Genomic DNA, 19,742 nt, shown 5'->3' with positions numbered 1-19,742 from the left:
ATATCAAGTTGATTGCTATTATTTGGAGTTGAAGTTTTGAGAGAAAAATCAAGAAAAATCATGAAATCCTTCATTAATCTTGATGATCTATATGGGTAAATTACTGGGCTTTGTTTATTTCATGTTCTTAAGAGTTATTGATGATTATTGAATAGAGTTTGAAGGTTGAAAGTAAGGATTTGAGTTTTTAAAGATTGAAGGAGAAATTTTATTTTTGGATGAGATATTGTAATCTGTAATAATAAATTAAAATAGAGTTTTGCATTAATGGATAGATTATTGCTGTGATTATTATATATCATTGGAAAGCATGTTGAATCTAATTTCTAATGAAACAAACGAAAGTCAAATCTGAGTTTTCTATGAAGAGTTGTCTAATTTTAACTTAAGGATATGCAGGCTGTAAGACAACAGCATCAGGGTTGAATTATGAAATTCTTCTTAATTTGTATACAAGGATTTACAGATTAAGCCATATATATTTGAAAAGCTTATTGAGTCTACTTTCCAATGAAACAAGCGGAATTGAATTTGGAGTTTTCTGTGAATAAATATATAATTTTTATTAGAAGGTATACAGGCTGTTTAGCACCAGTATATGACGTGGATTTCAAAAATTGTTATAATTAATCTACAAGGAATTACGAGGTGTGCCATATATGGTTAGAAAGCTTATTATGTCTAGTTTCTAACGCATTAAAGAGATCATAATTCCGATTTGTATATGTTGAGATATGACTGTTTTAATGAAAAGAGGTCAGGCTACCAGTATTAATTAGTTAAGTTAATCCTTTGTGTAACTTAGTTGATTTTTGTATAAATGGTCTCAAAAAAGGTTGATTAAATTCTGATCTGTTGAAATGATCTTGGATAGGTCATTAATTATTTTGAGAGAAAAACTAAATGGTGGAATCGAATGGAGGTAAGTAGAATCTCACACACTTTATTTGTTTTCGAATCTATGAATATATGTATGTTTCTAAATGAATGAATATCTTATTTTATTATTTTTGATGTATGAAAATATGATCAAGCATATGATTATTTTGTGTTTTTCTATATAAATGATGGATCATGCTTATGAATGAAGTGAGAAAATGATTTTTGTTTAAAGAATGATTTTGTGATGGCTATGTTTTTATATCCCTGGGAAGTGAGATCATCGACACCAGAACTAGTTCTACGACCCTGACTAACGGGTAATAGTAGTTAGCAAAAACATGATCATACGACCCTGGCTAACGGGTAATAGTAGATAGCGTAAGCCCTGGCTAACGGGTTATAATAGTTAGCAATGATCATGAGAATGAAATTGTCGATACGGCCAATGTCACGGGTTATAGCAGTGACCGTAGCTAACGATTTGAATGATAATGATGATTTATGATGATTTTAATGATTGATCCATGATTTGGTTTGATTATGATATTTGAATGATAGCATATTTTGCAATGATTTATAAAGTGACATATTTTGACTTTGATTTATGAATTTATGAAATATTTGACAAAACGATAATCTTGAAATGTTTTGATATTATGATTTGATGAATGTTTTGAATGATCTATATGATGTTTAAGAAAACGATGCTTGATCTGGTAAGGCGTGTGAGCCTATACTTACTGAGCTGTGGTTTACTCATTCCCCTTTTACTTTTTCTTTATAGATGACTAAGTGATAAGTTTGGTTAGTCTTGTGTGAAGCTAGAAGATGAAATGGGTAAGATTACTTAATTGTCAGAGAATATGTTGGTCAATGAGATTTTAAGAGGCAGATTTGTATTTTATATGATTTTTATTTAGATATATAAAGATGTATCATCAGTTGGATTGAATATATGAATTTTACTTGGTAGATTATTTTATTGAAAAATTTTAGAATGTTTAAGAAAGAAGGTTTCGTATTACTTTGGAGTTTTCTTCAAGATAATACGGCCGTGTTACGTCTTGATCTCGGGGCGTGACAGATGCAATTTCTTTTGGCACCCTGCAATATTATATGTCAAAAGAGTGAAGAACTGACGATGGTGAAACATCTAAGTACCATCCTATCATCCTAAGTTCCAATGGAGATGTATTTTTCCTGATTTAAGTACTATATATAGTCTTGGCTTACAATATTTATCCAGTAGAATAAGACCATATAAACAAAACAAGTTTGCATGAAAATTTTATATCAAATCTCTAAATAATAAAAATTCGAAACTTAAAAAAATTAATTTATGTAATCACTTTTAAAAAGTGATATTGAATAAATATAAGATTCAAATATCAAAACATGCAGCTTCTTTCTCTATTCTTCGTACTGCGGTTACTTTTATATAAAAAAAATCTTCAAACAATAGTTTCATTAAAATTATGGAGGACTGCTTCTTGTAAATTTTCATCCTTAGATGAGTAGATGAGTCAGAAGGAGAAGGCAGTAATCATTTCAAGGAGGCTATTTTCACCGAGGATTAAAACAATATGTGATATATGTAACCCTAATCCACCACGGCAGTCCATGAGAGACAACAACACAAACTATAGTTTCAACCACCTGAAGCATTAAAACTATGTGAAGAGCAGTAGGTGTCATATACAATCACACAGATGATAGTAATTCTTCCAACATAGCAACTCAGGTCATTAAAGCATTGAAACAGAGAACTTGCCCTAGTTCTGTTCTTGGGTTCCTAATAACTTCTCATATATAGATTTTACAGCTTTTTATAGAACTTGGGCTCATGCGTATCGTACACCAGGAACAATCTAAATAGAAAGAGCCTTGATTCAATTTTGGAAGGGTGCAATCTCTTCTTCCATTTCCTAGGGGCTTATTGCAATAAGAATGATATTCTAAATGCATCAGGGACATGAAGTGAAAGCACGCTAATGACTATAAGATCGACTATACAATTAAAAGGAGATTTGTACTAGATAATAGACATAAAAAAAAAAAAAAGACCAAGACTCCTAGTAGTGAGAGAGATTGATATTGTAACATCCTCAATCCATATTAAAAGAACGTGTGGATAAAAAATGATATATATATATATATATATATATATATAAAGATTTAAACTTAAACTTGTAAGATATTTTTTGTGAAATAAAATCATGAGACTTTTAAATTAAAACGGATAATATCTCGTAAATATCGCGCAAATTAGATGCGAGTCTCCACAAATGATATAAAGCGGTCATCGGTCGGTATCAAATTAATATATTCTTACACTCTTGTACTTACTAAGAATTTGAAGGAGATGCAGTTCCTCTGTATGGCAACCATGGTAAGTGGACTTTACGGGACCATATAGAGAAGTCAATCATCAAGTTTATTGATTAATTTTCATAACTTGGTCATATTTATCCCAATGCATTATTGCAAGATTTTCATATCTAAGGTAAGGCTTCATACCACGTGAGCATATTCCATTGAAGCAACAATTCTTATAATTTTACTTTATAGCCAGTATTTCTGCATTTTGTTGCAAATCATACCTTCCTGCTGTTCATAAACGATGAATGATACAGCCTGAAGTGAATATAGGAATCAATGGTTGCAATGGTTCTAGTGTACATTTACTTACTCTGCCTGGTAACAACTTCTGGTGCAAAAAGTACCATTACACCAGGTCAGTCAATAAAAGATAGCAACAATGACACTTTAATATCAGCAGATGGAATCTTTCAACTTGGTTTCTTCAGTCCTGGTAATTCCACAAGCCGATACCTCGGAATTTGGTACAACACCAAAAAAGTAACAATCAGAACAGTGGTATGGGTAGCCAACAGAGAAACTCCGTTCTCCGGTACATCAGGAGTTTTCAGTATCAGTAGCCAAGGAATTCTTCTACTTAGTAACAACACAAACATCATATTTTGGTCATCCAATACATCAAGACCTCCGCAGAATCCAGTTGCACAGCTCTTGGACTCAGGAAACCTTGTGGTCAGAGATGGGGATGAGAACATTTTATGGCAAAGTTTTGATTATCCATCAGATACCTTACTTCCAGGAATGAAACTTGGAAAGGATTTCATTACAGGTAAAGAAACGTCTTTGTCATCCTGGAAGAATGCAGATGATCCCGCTCAAGGTGAGTTTTCACTTCGGATAGATTCTCGTGGATTTCCACAACTAGTTATAATGAAAGGACCTAAATTTCAGTTTCGTTTTGGTCCATGGAATGGACTCAGGTTTACTGGAACTCCTGAGCTGAAGAAAAACAATATATATAGCTTTGAATTCATATTCAATGAGAAAGAAGTATACTACTCATATAAACTATATAACAGTTCGGTTGTCTCAAGGCTAATTGTGACCCAATCAGGTCCTTTGCAACGTTTCGTCTGGATTGATCGAACACAAACTTGGTTTCTTTTCTTATCCATTATGATGGATAACTGTGATAACTATGCTTTATGTGGTCCATATGGTCGATGCAACAGCCAAAGTTTTCCTTTTTGTGAATGCTTAGAAGGATTTGTACCCAAGTTTCCAAGAGTTTGGAGCTTATTAGATTGGACTGACGGATGTGTTCGAAGGACTGCACTAAATTGTGGAAGTCAAGATGGTTTTCTAAAGCATATCAGAGTAAAATTACCTGATACTTCATTCTCTTGGTTTAATGGAACCATGAGCCTAGATATGTGCAGGGAAATGTGTTTGAAAAACTGTTCTTGCACTGCCTATGCAAATTCTGATATCAGGGGAGGCGGGAGTGGCTGCTTGCTTTGGTTCAATGATTTAACAGATATAAGGGAATTCAATGAAGGTGTACAGGAACTGTACATACGGATGGCTGCTTCAGAATTAGGTACTATTTTTTTCTTTTCCCTTTCTTCCTGTTGGTTGCTAAGATTACCAAACCAATTTTTTTTTGGTACTTGAGATTGCCGAGATTTGAACTTTGGTTACTAGAATTAAGAGTCTAACATTCTACCAATGGTCCATGCGACTGTTGACATAACTAAACTAACATTTATCTATGTTGAATTAGATTTTCTGTAACTTTAAAGCAACAGAAGGGTTTTTTAGCTGCGTTATTGGTAATCTGTATTTGGTTCAAGTTGCTATCAATTTTGTTTTGGATGTATAACTTCATATCATTTTGAGGAGATATGCAACAAGTCATATTATGTTTCATTGACATGGTGCTGTTTGTTCCAGATCATATTGAGAAGCAGAGGCATAAAAATGAAAAGAGAGTAAGGATCATAAAAATTCTGTTAATATTAGTCATCGGATGTCTGATAATAGGATTACTATTGTTTATCTGGAAGAAGAAGCATCAAATCGAAGGTAACATAACCGATAGCTAATACGCTTTTATGTTTATAGAAAAGCATTGGCTAGTTCCTGTTAAATTCAAACATTACATGAATGGAAAGAGTTTTATATAATGTGACTTATACCTGATCTGTTCCATATGATTTCAGTGTCAACAAAAAGTGAAGACAGGATGGATGAAGATGCAAATGATGACATGGAATTTCCAAGATATGATTTCAATACTATAGCAATAGCTACTGACAACTTTTCAAGTAATAACAAGCTTGGAGAAGGTGGTTTTGGACCCGTATACAAGGTAATGTAATATATGCCAATTGTAGATATCATATTGGCACACAGAAGATAATCAAACCTTTTTTTTTATTGAATGATTTCCAGGGTACTTTGAGAGATGGACAAGAAATAGCAGTCAAAAGACTTTCAGGAAACTCTGGCCAAGGACAGACAGAATTCAAGAATGAAGTTATCTTGATTGCAAGACTTCAGCACAGAAATCTTGTGAAGCTTCTTGGTTGCTGCATTCATGGAGATGAGAGGATGCTGATTTATGAGTACATGCCCAACAGAAGTTTGGACTATTTTATTTTTGGTATGACCTGTTCTGAATTCAAGATATTCCTTTCATTTTCTGTTATGTTTTCCTTTTTCAGAAGCCTAGAAATAGAATTTTTTTGGTAGGCAGCGTGAGAATAGGGGAAGGGGTTGCAGATGGTGAGATTTAAACCCAGACTTGCTGGATACACCAGAACCATTTGAGTTAAGCTCGTGTTTCCTTCAAATAGAAATTTACTAACTTGAATGCCATATTGACAGACAGAAAAAGAATCAAAATACTAGATTGGCATATGCGCTTTCACATCATTTGTGGGATTGCACGGGGGCTTCTTTACCTTCATCAAGACTCAAGACTGAAAATTATCCATAGAGATCTTAAAGCCAGCAATGTGTTGCTAGACAATGGAATGAATCCAAAAATTTCAGATTTTGGTATGGCTAAAACATTTGGAGATGATCAAAGTGTGGCAAATACAAAAAGAGTTGTTGGAACATAGTACGTCCACCTAAAATTGTCTATGATTTACTTTGTTTTGATCTTACAGTTTTTAAACTCATTCTTTTCTGCAATGGTTTTTTGCAGTGGATATATGCCACCTGAATATGCCATTGATGGACTCTTTTCGGTGAAATCAGATGTCTTTAGCTTTGGTGTTCTATTACTAGAAATATTGAGTGGGAAGAGAAATAGAGGATTTCATCACTCAAATCACCATCTTAACCTGCTTGGACATCTAAGCATAAAGACAAGGATCTTCTGTTTTAACATCATGTCAAAGAACCATTACTAAATTTGTTTCCTCTTCAAATAACTAACCAGTTTCATTTCCTCTTTGATAATAAAAGGTGGTTTTTCTGTTGTAAGGATAGAAGTATTTTTTAGTAATTTTGCAACCTTTTGGGTAGACCTGGTAATTAGTTTATGCCTATCAACTATTTTGTGTTTAAAATGTGTAAAACATGAAAATTTTCATGTCACAATTGGTGTCAGTACATCAAACACAAAACACATTTTTTTTTATTTTTGTCAAACCCATATACATTTTTGACTAAAATTTTAATTCATGTCGCTTTGGTATATATTTTATATTATTTTTTTATTTAAAATTGTCAGGTCTACTTGCAGGCGAGAGTTGTCAGTAACTAAGATCTTCTTGATGTTTTACAGGCGTGGAGATTGTGGATGGATGGGAAGCCACTGGACCTAATCAATAAATTTTTGCTGAACTCATGTGTTGTATCAGAAGTGTTAAGATGCATCCATGTAGGACTGCTGTGTGTTCAACAACTACCAGAAGACAGGCCAAACATGGCTTCAGTGATTCTAATGTTGGGGAGTGATGGTCCATTGCCTCAGCCAAAGCAACCTGGTTTCTACACAGAAAGGAATCCTCTTGGGATAGAATCTTCATCATATTCAGTAAATAAAATTACCTCTGTTGGGGAACACCACAACTCTGATACCATTTGTTGGGCTAAAAGCCTCCAATCCAATCACACCAGCGGAAGCGAAATCTAATAATAAATCAAACACGAGACAATAATTTAACGTGGTTCGGTCCAACTGACCTACATCCACGGATGAAAAAAAAGATCCATTAGTTGTAGAGAATTACAAACATACATCATATCATCAACCTCACTCAAACAATCAATACTCATAAGACACTCTCAATCTCCTCTAGTCCTATGGAGTATTCTCAACCCAAACAAACGCAAACCCAAACCCTTGTACACCCTTTCAACATAACCAAACACATACCCATATGCTCCCATACATCATACCTATGTGGACCCTCTCAATCTCTTCTAGTCCACTCACAAACAAATATACACACCCATAAGACGTAGAGCCCCAATACTCCTATGGGGTGTCTATCCCACAAAACCCTACAACTCTCTTATATCTTTTTCTCATTCTCATACCTAACCCTGTAGAGACTTCACCTATTTATAATCATACAAACTTGCCCATTAAGAATCTCTCTCCTCTTAGAATTCTTCTCCTGTAAGTCAAACTTGCCTATTAAGAATCCCTTTCTTTTTAGAATTTTTCTCTTGCAAGTCAAACTTACCTATTAAGAATCCTCTTTCTCTTGGAATTCTTCTTTTGCAAGTCTTCTTGTCCATCAAGTAATATCTGACAAATCCCAAACAAATCTCAAACAAATCTCTTATGGGATTTGAGTCAATATTCCCAACAACCTCTACGTTCTTAGAGGGACGATAAATATAAGTAGTTTGAGAGTTTTTGTATTACTTGTGGGCATATGTTTAACTTGTTTAACTGCACTAACTTGCATATGTTTAACCTGGTTGGAGTAAGGCATAGATGCATTCTGTAGTTGTCAAGATATTTGAGTTTCGAGGGTGTTTCAATGTATATGTAATTGAATTTCAAATTACTCAAAGCTTCAAAACATTCTAAGATAAAAAGAAAATGGCAGAGCCAGACCTTAAAAAGATGAAAATCTCATGCAAAATTGTCAGAGTGCAGCTCATCTGTAGGCTGTAGTTCATAAACTGCTACTTGGAGGCATATACCAGTTAAGTTACCATGTCTTCTGAGTTATAACAGATCCATTCATTTTTATCCTTTTTAATTTGGAGACAGAAGTTTCAGTTTATACCAATTACCAACTGCATTGTTCCAGACATTTAATATCATGCTTTAGGCAAAATCTTAGGACCAATGCCATGTAATGGTTGGCTTCAAAAATGAACTTTATGGCCTCTGATCCTTGCGGTGAAGAAAATTGAGATTCTTGTTCCAAACTTCTCACAAGGGCAAGAGAACAATGAATCATTGCCTCAGGAAAAGGGGCACCAAAATTTCCCTAGGAGAACCATCCACAAGGATCTAACAGCAAGCAATATTTCTACTAGATGCTGAGATGAATCCCAAGATTTCAGACTTTGGAATAGCTAGAACTTTTAAAGGGAGTGAAACTCATATCATTAAAAATGAAGTGATGGGAACATCACAAAAACACAAAATGGAACTTCTGCACAATTAGATAACCTTTTGTAAGTACCAACAAGTTTCCTTTAGGCCAATGCAGTGGTTATATGTCACCTGAGTATGCAACAAAAGTTCAATTTTCAGAAACATCTGATATTTATAGCTTTGGAATCCAGCTACTAGAGGTAATGCAATTGTTTTAGGCATGGAATTTGTGGAGAGAGGGCAAGGCACTTGAACTGATAGATCCTATATTGGAGAGGAATTCACAAGTCAGTCTTTTATGTGTTCAGGGCAAGGCATCAGACAGGGCAACCTTGGTAGCTGTTGTAAACATGTTGGGGAAAATTCCATGTTATAAGTTGTCTATTGATTTCCATTGGATATTTAAGGACTGTTCTAATAAATCTTAAAAAAAAAAATTAGACTCTCAATTCCAGATGCGGACATTGAACAATGACTTAGAAATCAACCAAGGTTGGTGTCTTGATCAGAAGTATCCTAGTGTTCTAGAGAAGAAGAGTTTTCTCCCGATTGGTTGGTTGAAATGAAGGTTGAAGACCCGCAATTTGCCTACTTTTTCTACGATTAGAAATTATAAAGGCTCAATGCCAAAGTTTGGCAACTTGTCTTTTTAAAAAAAAATTCAAGTGAGTTCAAGGTTAGGTATGTAGCAAATTTTAGCAAGAACATATATTAGACTTATCGATTGTCAACCAAAAGATTATTATTTACAATACAAATCGAACTTAAATTTTATAAACGAAATATTTTATTTTTACCAATCCAATCAACTTCCGTTATCAAGGATGCTTTGTCTTTACACCTTTGTCTTACATACATCTTATCATAATTATAAGTATACAGCAAATAATTTGCAAATTGGCCGGCAAAGCTTGCCATGAAATCTTGTCAAAATCAAAGCATGATTTTGGTATATTATTAGACTATATTCCATCAACTATAATCAATTTAATCTGTGATAAATAAACAATCAATAAACTTTATAATAATTAATCTTTTTATAATTTGTATGATAAAAATCGTAATTGAAAAATTATATATATATATAGGATATGTTTTTGAAATGATTAAGAATATTTAAAAAGACATGTAAATGAGAATTTTAAGCCTATCATTCCCAACCCTTATCCCCTCTTCAATGAATAAAAAATATATATAGGAAAGAAAAATTATTTCTGCTCATGGAATAATTTTAACATTTTGTTCAAAATAGAATGAATTTGTAATTTAGAGGGTCTAAATGAGTCATTAGTGATTGAATTAAGATTTTCAAATTCAATTAATGATGAAGAAGAGTGCCTGCAAGGGTATGAGCATAGGCATTGGCAAAACAGCCGGGCAGCTTTGACCACAGCCTCAGGCAGGCAAGGCCTCCTCCTGTTGGGCAGTTCCAGAGTTTCTTACAGTCCACACAGGCATTGGAAAAAGGGCAGCTTTGACCACCGCCTCACGCAGGCAGGCAAGCAGGCAGACAGGGCCTCCTCTAGTTGCATAGTTTCTTAGTCAACCAAAGACCAACTGTAAAGCAAACACTGAGTTACCATGAAAAAACCAGAAAGGTCTTACCTGGGAAAACAAACAAATGGGGAAAGAATGATACGCATTGATTTTCATGGGACCTTCCTTTGGGAAACTTCCCTGTTTATGGTCAATTAAAAGGTGTCTTTTAGAACACAATTGAATGACCACCAACAACCCACTAATTTTTAATTGAATAAAAAAATCAAAGAGAGTTAAAAATAATGGTCTTGTCCCTTTGAAATTGTCCCAATAATTTTTTATATTTTTAAATAAGGTTTTAAGTGCTATTCAATCGTTAACAAATGTCAATATTTATATGGGATATTAATAAAAAAATTTAAATTTATTTATTAAAAACTTAATTCAAATAATTTCAAATAAAAAACTCGAATTTACTTCTGATTCTTATTTATAATTTTTTTTTATTTTTAAAAGTCAGACTACGATTTTTTTTCATGCAGTCTTAACATTTTCAACTCATTTTTAATTCAGAACCAAAATTACTAAAAGTATTTATTTATTTATTATTTATAAGACAAAAAGAGGTTCAGCTTGCTTGGAGTGGCAATTCAAACTCTACACTTTGAAGATTTCCAATTCCTCTTAATCCACGAGAAAATTAAGAGAAACCACTCTCTACTTTCCCATATATTGACAATTCTATCCCTATCCAACCTTCCGAGAAGCTTTGGAGTCAGCAGTTCCAACACCCCGGATCGACCGATTCCTCTCGCGACCACATTACCTGTATCTTAGTTGTTTGTACAGGGCCTTTCTTGGAAATCTCAACTCATGTCCATTAACCCTTTTCTATATATTCCATTCCAAGCTCCCCAGGCACTTCATTCCTCAAATAACAATTCTCCAAAATTTCCCATATCCTTTTTTTTTGGGTACTTGTTTCTCTTATTACGTCAAACATGGCAGCAATTCCTCCATCAGCTTCAGAAAACTCATCATCAGGTTTCCAGGATTTCTTGCCTGTGATGGCTGACAAGCTTGGAGGCGATGGCCTGATAGGGGAACTATGCAATGGGTTCAACCTGTTGATGGATAGTGAAAAGGGGGTCATTACTTTTGATAGCTTGAAGAAGAATTCAGCCCTGTTGGGATTACAGGGCTTGACAGATGATGATTTAAGGTCAATGATAAAAGAAGGTGATTTTGATGGTGATGGGGCACTTAATCAGATGGAGTTTTGTGTGTTGATGTTCAGGTTGAGCCCTGAGTTGATGGAAGCATCTAGGTTTTTGTTTGAAGAAGCTTTTGAACAAGAATTCAAGGATTTTCATTGATATTTTGGCCCTTTCGTTTTTTCTTTTTGTTTTCTTTTGTTGTAATGAAATTTTTGAATATATACTAAGAACAGAAAAAGAAATTTGCATTGGCTCTCACTTTTTTGTTTTTCATTTATTCATTTGTTGAAGTATGCAGATATACTGATTCATCAATAATCAGGCTATTAGTTGATTATAGTGGCAAAATCTGTTTTTGCTAAAAATTAAGTGCTTTTGTCTATTTTCTCTAAATTTCAAAAAAAAAAAAAAAGCGACTGAATCTTTACTTCCTATCCTTTCTCAAGTCCTAAGTACTTATACTGTAATTTATCATCTGTTGGAAGTTAAATTTGGACTTGATGATAGTTTGCAATTTTCAAAAGTATAATTTCATTATAATCAGGTATTTGGATATTTAATTTGTAGTGCTTATTTATTCGGATTAGAGTTTGGATAATGAAATATAAATTTAATCAAATAATTAATAAATTTGAGTATCATAAAAATTAATAAAATTTGAGTATAAATATCTCTAAAATAGCAGATATGTTCCCATTTTTAATTTTATACATGTGTTTTATGTGTTTTCTGTCTATCGGAATCCTTTCCAAGGCACAATTTGACTTTGAAGCTGTAAGTACATCCTTTGCAATGGCCTTGATGATCCATGAAATCAAGAGAATTTAATTCAGTCATTGTTGGATGGTCCAGGAAAGAATAGGTCTAAGTTTGAGTTCTTAAACATTGATTGACAGCTTTTTTTAAAAAACAAAAAAAAAGGAAAGAAAATTATCCTTGATTGACAGTTGGTAGCACAAGTGGCCCCAATAATTGACACGTGCTTTGTCACGTTTTGTGCAATTCATTCTTTTTTTATTGTGAAAAAAAATGAAAAAAAAATCAAGCAAAGTGACTCTAAAACCTCTGGTATGGCTGATGACATTGCAAATTGAGTTGCACTTTTTTAATTTCTTTTCTGCTTCAAAATTGATTCTCTTCTCAGTTGTCACAGAGGATTGGGATTTTGCAAGGAGATCATCTACATGCTATTTGAATTTCTTTCCTGTGCTTGATCTTCTGAGGAATATAGAAGTATCAGTAAACTGACTCACTGAAGCAGGTGATAAACAGTCTTTTCTCTTTCAGGCTTCTTTTTTTTTTTTTTAATTATTTGTAAAACACTACTGATTTCCTTCTTTCATGTCAGTTCTTTTTCCATCCATTAATACTTATCCAGGAGCAAAGGGCTTTTGTTGTTCATAACTTTTTCAAAGTTATCTTTCCAAATAATTTGAAGAAGGAAACAGGTTTGATATCCTTTCCCCTACTATTATCTTTAGTCCATAGCATCATTCTATTTTTTAAAAAGAAAAGTCAGCAGCAATAAGAAAGGGATTGTGTATGATGGGATTCGAATCCAAACATCCTAGATGCCATAGGATGATTGCATGAACCATTTGAGTTAAGCTCTAGTTCATTCTATTCTCTCCTTTGCTCTAGCAAATTTTGATTAATTAGATTCCTTTTGGGATTATATTGTTGTCTACACAATATTTTAATTATAATATTGGATTGGAGAAAAAAAGAACAAAATTAATGGAAATCCAAATTAAGTTGATTGTTTTGCAAGTGTTTGATTTATAATATGGGAAAAGTTCCTCAGTTTTTCAATAAAAATTTTATATGAGTGATATCATGTTGATAATATGAATTTGTATAAATGAATTAGATGGATGAAAGAAAAGCAGTTCTAATTTCAAGGCCATGCTATATAGATTAGACATAGTTTTACCCTTACCACTTCAATGTCACTTAATTTTCTTGCTTTGTTGTCTTTGTTACATGCCTCAAACATACACAACAACTCAAGCAAACATTTTGGTATACATTGCTTTTGCATTGCAGGAAGTAGTTTTATATACATGGAGTATGTAGGACCAATCCTTGAAGTGATGCAGTGCTTTGGGGGTCCAAACTGTAAATACATAGATCATCACTGAAAACTTGAAGAAAATGTGAATGATCTGAATATTCGAAAGCAAGACCTAGAACTAAGAAAGGAAGCAGAGATTGATTGCAGGAAGGTGGCGAAGAAAGAAGTGGAGAAATGGTTTGAAGATGCTCAACGTATGAATGTTGAAATGCAAATGATCGAAGAAAAGTTTCGTGTTGTGTCATACTTCTCACGTGCTCGCCTTGGAAAACTTGCTTGCCGTAAGATTGAAGAAGTAAAGGCAATTTACCAACAAGGTAGTTTCTCTGAAGGTGTGGCAATTGATGGGCCTCCAGCTGCTGGGGTGACATTACCAACAACAAATGTAGAATGTGAAAGCGAAGTAAAAGAACTAATTTGGCATTATTTGATGGGTGTTGAGGTTGGAATGATTGGAGTATGTGGAATGGGTGGCATGGGGAAAACTACCATCATGAAACACATCAACAATCAGCTGTTGGAGGAGAACCGGTTTGAGAAAGCGGTTTGGGTCACTGTATCAAAAGAACTTAATGTTGTCAAATTGCAAGAAGATATTGCACGAGCAATGGATAAGTCTCTTCATGAAAATGAAATAGAACGACTAACTGAATTGATAAAAATCTTGAAAGAAAGAGGCATGTGACGATGTTTAGTAACAATTTTCTCTACTCGATGAGGGAATTCCAGAGCCAACATTTCATAATGGGAGCAAACTGGTACTCACTAGCAGATCAATTGAGGTCGGCAAATCTATGGGGTGTGAGGTGGTCAAAGTGCAGCCCCTTTCAGGTGACGAGTCTATGAACCTATTCTTAAACAACGTGGGGCGCCATCGCATTTTAGAAGATCCAACTTTACTAGACATTGTGAAACTTGTTGTTGAGCAATGTGGTGCTTCACCACTTGCCATTGTGACAATAGCAGGTAGCATGAAGGGAGTTGATGATGTTTTTGAGTGGAGGAATGCACTAAATGAATTACGCGAACGGGTCAAAAGTGTACAAGGATTAGATACCAAGATATTTGAGTGTTTGATGTTCAGTTATGACCGTTTGGGAGATCCAAAATGTTCAGTTTGATGCTCAGTTATGACCATTTGGAAGACTTTGAGGAATACACCAAGTCGATATTGGATCAAGGGCCTAACAATTACTTGCTTGCAGTGGGATCACGATCACCTAAGCCTGACTACTTTTACTTCGATGACGGGTCCTGGTTTTATCAAAACCCTAAATTTAATAATAAAGAGGTATGTTTTATCAACTGCAAGATGGGAAGAGAAGGTCTTGTAGTGCTCCCAAATGACTTTAATTATCTTAGTATTGAGGAATGCCATGATCTGAAAAGCTTAAGCAATATTTGTTTGGTGCATGATGGAAATCAGTTGAAGACATGTCACGTTAGGAACTGTGAAGGGATAGAATGTGTGATTGATCAGTCATTATCTCCATCCAACTCACTCCAGAACATTGAGAAGCTACAGCTTCAGGGTTTGTGCAACTTGCACGAACTTGCTAGAGTAGAACCAGCATTTGCATCTGCATGTCACACTCCAACACCACCAGCCATATTCTCTTCTCTTAAAAGTTTTTATTTGAGAAACTGTTCGAGTATGAAGAAGTTGTGTTCACTTGAGCTGTTGCAGGCTCTTCAAAACTTAGAGGAAATTGATGTCAGCCTTTGTGAAAAAATGAAGAAAATAGTAGGATCAGAACAGGAAAAAGAAAATGATATAGGTGAAGGAAGGGCTGCCAACATGACATTTATTCTTCCCAAATTAAGGAAACTTTCATTGTTCATATTACCGGAGTTGAAAAGAATTTGTAATTATGGAGTTATGATTCCTACAAATTCTCTTCGACATCTAGAGGTAATAGACTGTCCGAAGTTAAAAAGGATCCCTTTATCTCTTCCCTTACTTGAAAATGGACAACCATTTCCTCATCCTCATGTCAATCAAATCATTTTACATCCAAAAGAATGGTCGGAATCGGTGGAATGGGATGATCCTAATGTTAAGGATATACTTTCACCTTTTCTTCTGACTGAACATCTCTTCACATCAGGTAAATATACTTGTTTCTTGTTAAAACTACAAGATTTCAATTCTTAGCTTTCTTTTATTAAACCTATCAATTTGTATATTTGTATAAAATATGAAAATTTTCGTATCACAAACACTAAACACCGTTTTTGTTTTTGATAATCCCATATATGGTTTTACTAAAATATTAACCATGTCACTTTCGTATGTTTTTTCATATTGTTTTCGTGCATGTTTAAAATTTTGCCAAATTTACTTTTTTTTTTTTATTAATATTTCCTTTTGTTGTTTGTTGAAAAATGTTTTTTCTGATTTTAGTTTTACCATTGACAGCAAAAATTCCAGTTCTTGATAGATTGCTTACCTAAACTACGAGATCAAATCAAAAGCCGAATTTACTTCTTGATCGTGAGCTTCTTTAGCTTTGTTATATTAATTATTGCTGGAGATTATAAGAGGAAAAAGGAGAATCAAGGCCAGAACGAAGATATGGACCTTGCAGTAATCAAGTTAGGTACGATAGCTCAAGCTACTGATTTTTTTCCTTTAATAACAAGCTAACTGAAGCAGGTTTTGGATCTGTTTATAAGGTAAAAGTTGCCGTATATTAGTGAACTGGTAGTACAGAAAATTCATCTTTATTATAAGAGCTCATTACAAATGTTGTAATTTTCTAGGGGACACTAGCAAATTTACAAGAAATTGCTGTGACGAGACTTTCAAAGAGTTCTGGACAGGGATTGAAAGAGTTTAAGAATGAAGTAATGTTGATTGTGAAACTTCAGCATCAGCATCTTGTAAGACTTCTTGAATGCTGCATTCAAGGAGAGGAGAGAATGCTGGTTTTTGAATACATGCCTAATAGAAGCCTTGACACATTCATTTTTGGTTTGAATCATTAAAAACCTTTCAATTTTACATTGTAAAAAAAAGTTCAATTTTGCTTCTTCAATTAGCAAATAAGATGCAGGATTAGCATGAATGCATACTTGGCAGATCAAACAAGACGCCAAGTACTAAATTGGTCCAGGCGTTTCCAAATTATCTGTGGGATTGCTAGGGGACTACTCTATCTTCATCTAGATTTCAGATTGAGCAGTATTCATAGAGATCAAAAAGCTAGTAATGTTCTGCTTGATAGCAAGATGAACTCGGAAATTTCAGATTTTGGCACGGCAAGAACTTTTGGAGGAGACCAGACTGAAGCCAATACAAACAGAGTGTTTGGAACTTTGTAAGTGTTTACGCAACATAATTTGATATAAATCCCCATAGAAATGCATATTTTTCTGAGACTGTTGTGCAATGGTTATATGGCAACAGAATATGCTATTGATGGTCTGTTTTCAGTTAAATCATATGTTTGCAGCTTTGGTATACTATTGTTGGAGATAATAAGTGGAAGAAGAACTAGAGAGTTTTATCATCCAAATCACAGCGGAAACCTTATTGAACAAGTAAGCGTTGACAGTTTTGTTACTTATCTTGAACTAATAAATGCTAAAAGGGTTTCATTTTGCTGCAGGCATGGAGTTTATGGAAAGAAGGTGGGCCATTGGATCTTGATGATGATTTCTTAGTAGATATTAGCATGAATGCATACTTGGCAGATCAAACAAGACGCCAAGTATTAAATTGGTCCAAGCGTTTCCAAATTATCTGTGGGATTGCTAGGGGACTACTCTATCTTCATCTAGATTCCAGATTGAGCAGTATTCATAGAGATCGAAAAGCTAGTAATTTCTGCTTGATAGCAAGATGAACTCGGAAATTTCAGATTTTGGCACGGCAAGAACTTTTGGAGGAGACCAGACTGAAGCCAATACAAACAGAGTGGTTGGAACTTAGTAAGTGTTTATGCAACATAATTTGATATAAATCCCCATAGAAATGCATATTTTTCTGAGACTGTCGTGCAATGGTTATGTGGCACCAGAATATGCTATTGATGGGCTGTTTTCAGTTAAATCATATGTTTGCAGCTTTGGTATACTATTGTTGGAGATAATAAGTGGAAGAAGAACTAGAAGGTTTTATCATCCAAATCACAGCGGAAACCTTATTGAACAAGTAAGCGTCGACAGTTTTGTTACTTATCTTGAACTAATAAATGCTAAAAGGATTTCATTTTGCTGCAGGCATGGAGTTTATGGACAGAAGGTGGGCCATTGGATCTTGATGATGATTTCTTAGTAGATATTGGCAATCTATCTGAGGTATTTCAATGCATTGACATTAGCCTTTTACGTGTACAGCAGCATCCTGAGGATAGACCAAGCATGTCATCTTAGGTTCTGATGCTGGGAAGTGAAAATGAATTGCCTCTGCCTAAACAATCTGGTCTTTTGTTTTACAAGAAATCCCTTGAAGCAAATTCTTCATCCCTTAACGATGGATCATCTTTGACAAACAAAATAAGTGTATCACTGTTAGATGCTCCATAGATGGTTGTATGCTTCATTACATCTGTATCTCCAAACTATCAGTGATGATTTCAGTCCCACTTGAAGCTTGGGGCATGTGTTTTTTGTGCAAATGCCTGCTGGAGAGACTTTCAGAAATCAAAACTCAATGAAGTATAAAATAGTAGTGTTCTGTTTATTACAAGGATAGATATATAGATTGAAGGATTAAAGTGTATCTTCGTATAATTAAAATTTATGAATTCAATCCACGCAATCTCATCATTATTATAAAAGCTTCTTATACAAAATGCGCAACCAGCTGGGAAGTTGACATATGAATGAAGTACCGTGAACCTTAGAAATTTATAATTTTTTGCTTAAATCCAATAATTAGTTTAAGTTGGCTAAGTATAGCTGACAGATAAATCTTGGAACTGATGACCTGGTTTGATTTGGATACAGAAACGAAATTTATTAAACCTGAAACCTGGAAAAATGAATTGCGAACCACCATCCTAGCTAATTGAAGAACTTTCTCTAGTTTTTTAGATAAGGAAGAAGTAGCAGGTGAAGGATTTGAATCTCAAACTTACTAAATGCTATCTTTTAAAGATAACTGTACGAACGAGTTGAGTTAAGCCTGACTCAAACTTTCTTGAGCTTTACATGCAGATTAATACATGTACAAAAATACCTTGTTGAATTGAGAGAAAGAAGGAAATATTAATAAAACAAAGTTGGGTATTTTATCTTATTTTAGTTTTCTTTCGAGGACTTGCATTGTTTTTCAATGATTCATTCTCTTCTGATCAATGAGGATTTAGCAAGAAGAGAGCAAGATCTGATTTTGCTGTTTCATTTGACATTTTAATATTTGGGTTAATGTTCTTTATTAAATAGCTTGTTTTAATTTGAGCACAGTACTTCATAGTCATGCAAACGCAACAAAAATAATGCATGATCTCTGACTGGACTTGAACTGAAATCACTGATGACATTAACCATGAACCGTGATGCTGGTCCCATGGCAGGGTCCGTTCCCTAAAACCATGAATGTTGATTAATGCCATAAATGTACCATCAAAATTTTACAGTATATTGATTCATTTTGTTGAAACAGTTAGGTAAGATTCTTAAAAATGTTGCAGATCTACATTTTACAATGAGCTGAGCATCCATTGAATACTTCAAACCTGTGAAAGATATCAATCCAAACCTCTAAAATCTTCTGGTAAATAGTTTTAAGTTGTTTTAAACCTCCAATAAATATATTAGCGAGATCCAGTACATATTTTTTAGTAAAGACCAACCATGATAAACATCTTGGTCTGATATTGTTAAGAACTTCATATGCCTAAAACATGAGAAAAGAAGTGAGAATGTAATCAAAGTTAAAGTACCCAAAGTAGATTAGATCACACTCCAGGAAACAATCCCATTCATAGTATAGTCTAAACACAACTGGTGCTGAAAATTGAGTGCTTGAATAGGGGGTGTAAACAAACCGTTCGTGAATAGATTCATTTTTTCATTTATATTCATTTATTAACAAACGATAATGAAATATATTTCAAGGTTAGTTAATTAAAAGTATATATCACAAATTAAGAAAAATTTATTTATGTTTGGTTTATTTACATTTAGGGTATAAACAAATAGAATTTTCGATAAATAATTGGTGAAAAAGCTTGGTTTTCTTTTT

General features: G+C 34.0%; 1 protein-coding gene and 2 pseudogenes across 2 annotated transcripts; all 3 read left to right on the top strand.

Moving 5' to 3' along the window:
* The first annotated feature begins 3,551 nt into the window (after positions 1-3,551).
* Positions 3,552-8,004, top strand: LOC111288878 (G-type lectin S-receptor-like serine/threonine-protein kinase At4g27290). Its single transcript, XM_089759669.1, has 7 exons — positions 3,552-4,801; positions 5,155-5,286; positions 5,424-5,572; positions 5,656-5,866; positions 6,091-6,328; positions 6,416-6,564; positions 6,999-8,004. The coding sequence occupies exons 1-7, from the start codon at positions 4,003-4,005 to the stop codon at positions 7,349-7,351; spliced, it is 2,031 nt and encodes a 676-aa protein (XP_089615795.1). The 5' UTR covers positions 3,552-4,002; the 3' UTR covers positions 7,352-8,004.
* Positions 8,005-11,117: 3,113 nt separating this feature from the next.
* On the top strand, positions 11,118-11,733 carry LOC111287152 (calcium-binding protein KRP1 pseudogene; annotated as a pseudogene).
* A 148-nt stretch (positions 11,734-11,881) lies between these two features.
* Positions 11,882-18,245, top strand: LOC111288877 (putative disease resistance protein At4g14610; annotated as a pseudogene). Its single transcript, XR_016341579.1, has 9 exons — positions 11,882-12,736; positions 12,824-12,923; positions 13,522-15,657; positions 16,094-16,225; positions 16,313-16,869; positions 16,986-17,092; positions 17,161-17,482; positions 17,599-17,705; positions 17,774-18,245. The product of XR_016341579.1 is annotated as a putative disease resistance protein At4g14610 (transcript).
* The last annotated feature ends 1,497 nt before the right edge of the window (positions 18,246-19,742 follow it).

Source organism: Durio zibethinus, chromosome 4 (genome assembly GCF_047325235.1).
Source record: "Durio zibethinus cultivar Kanyao isolate XHJ-2024 chromosome 4, ASM4732523v1, whole genome shotgun sequence".
Taxonomy (NCBI): Eukaryota; Viridiplantae; Streptophyta; class Magnoliopsida; order Malvales; family Malvaceae; genus Durio; species Durio zibethinus.
This window is presented reverse-complemented; position numbering and strand designations above follow the sequence as displayed.

Bases quoted from the DNA above. Each gene is read 5' to 3' on its own strand.
- LOC111288878 (XM_089759669.1), top strand. From the start codon at position 4,003: ATGAAACTTGGAAAGGATTTCATTACAGGTAAAGAAACGTCTTTGTCA. The intron at 4,802-5,154 runs GTACTATTTTTT...TGTTTGTTCCAG, and splicing joins GATGGCTGCTTCAGAATTAG to ATCATATTGAGAAGCAGAGG. The intron at 5,867-6,090 runs GTATGACCTGTT...CCATATTGACAG, and splicing joins TTTGGACTATTTTATTTTTG to ACAGAAAAAGAATCAAAATA.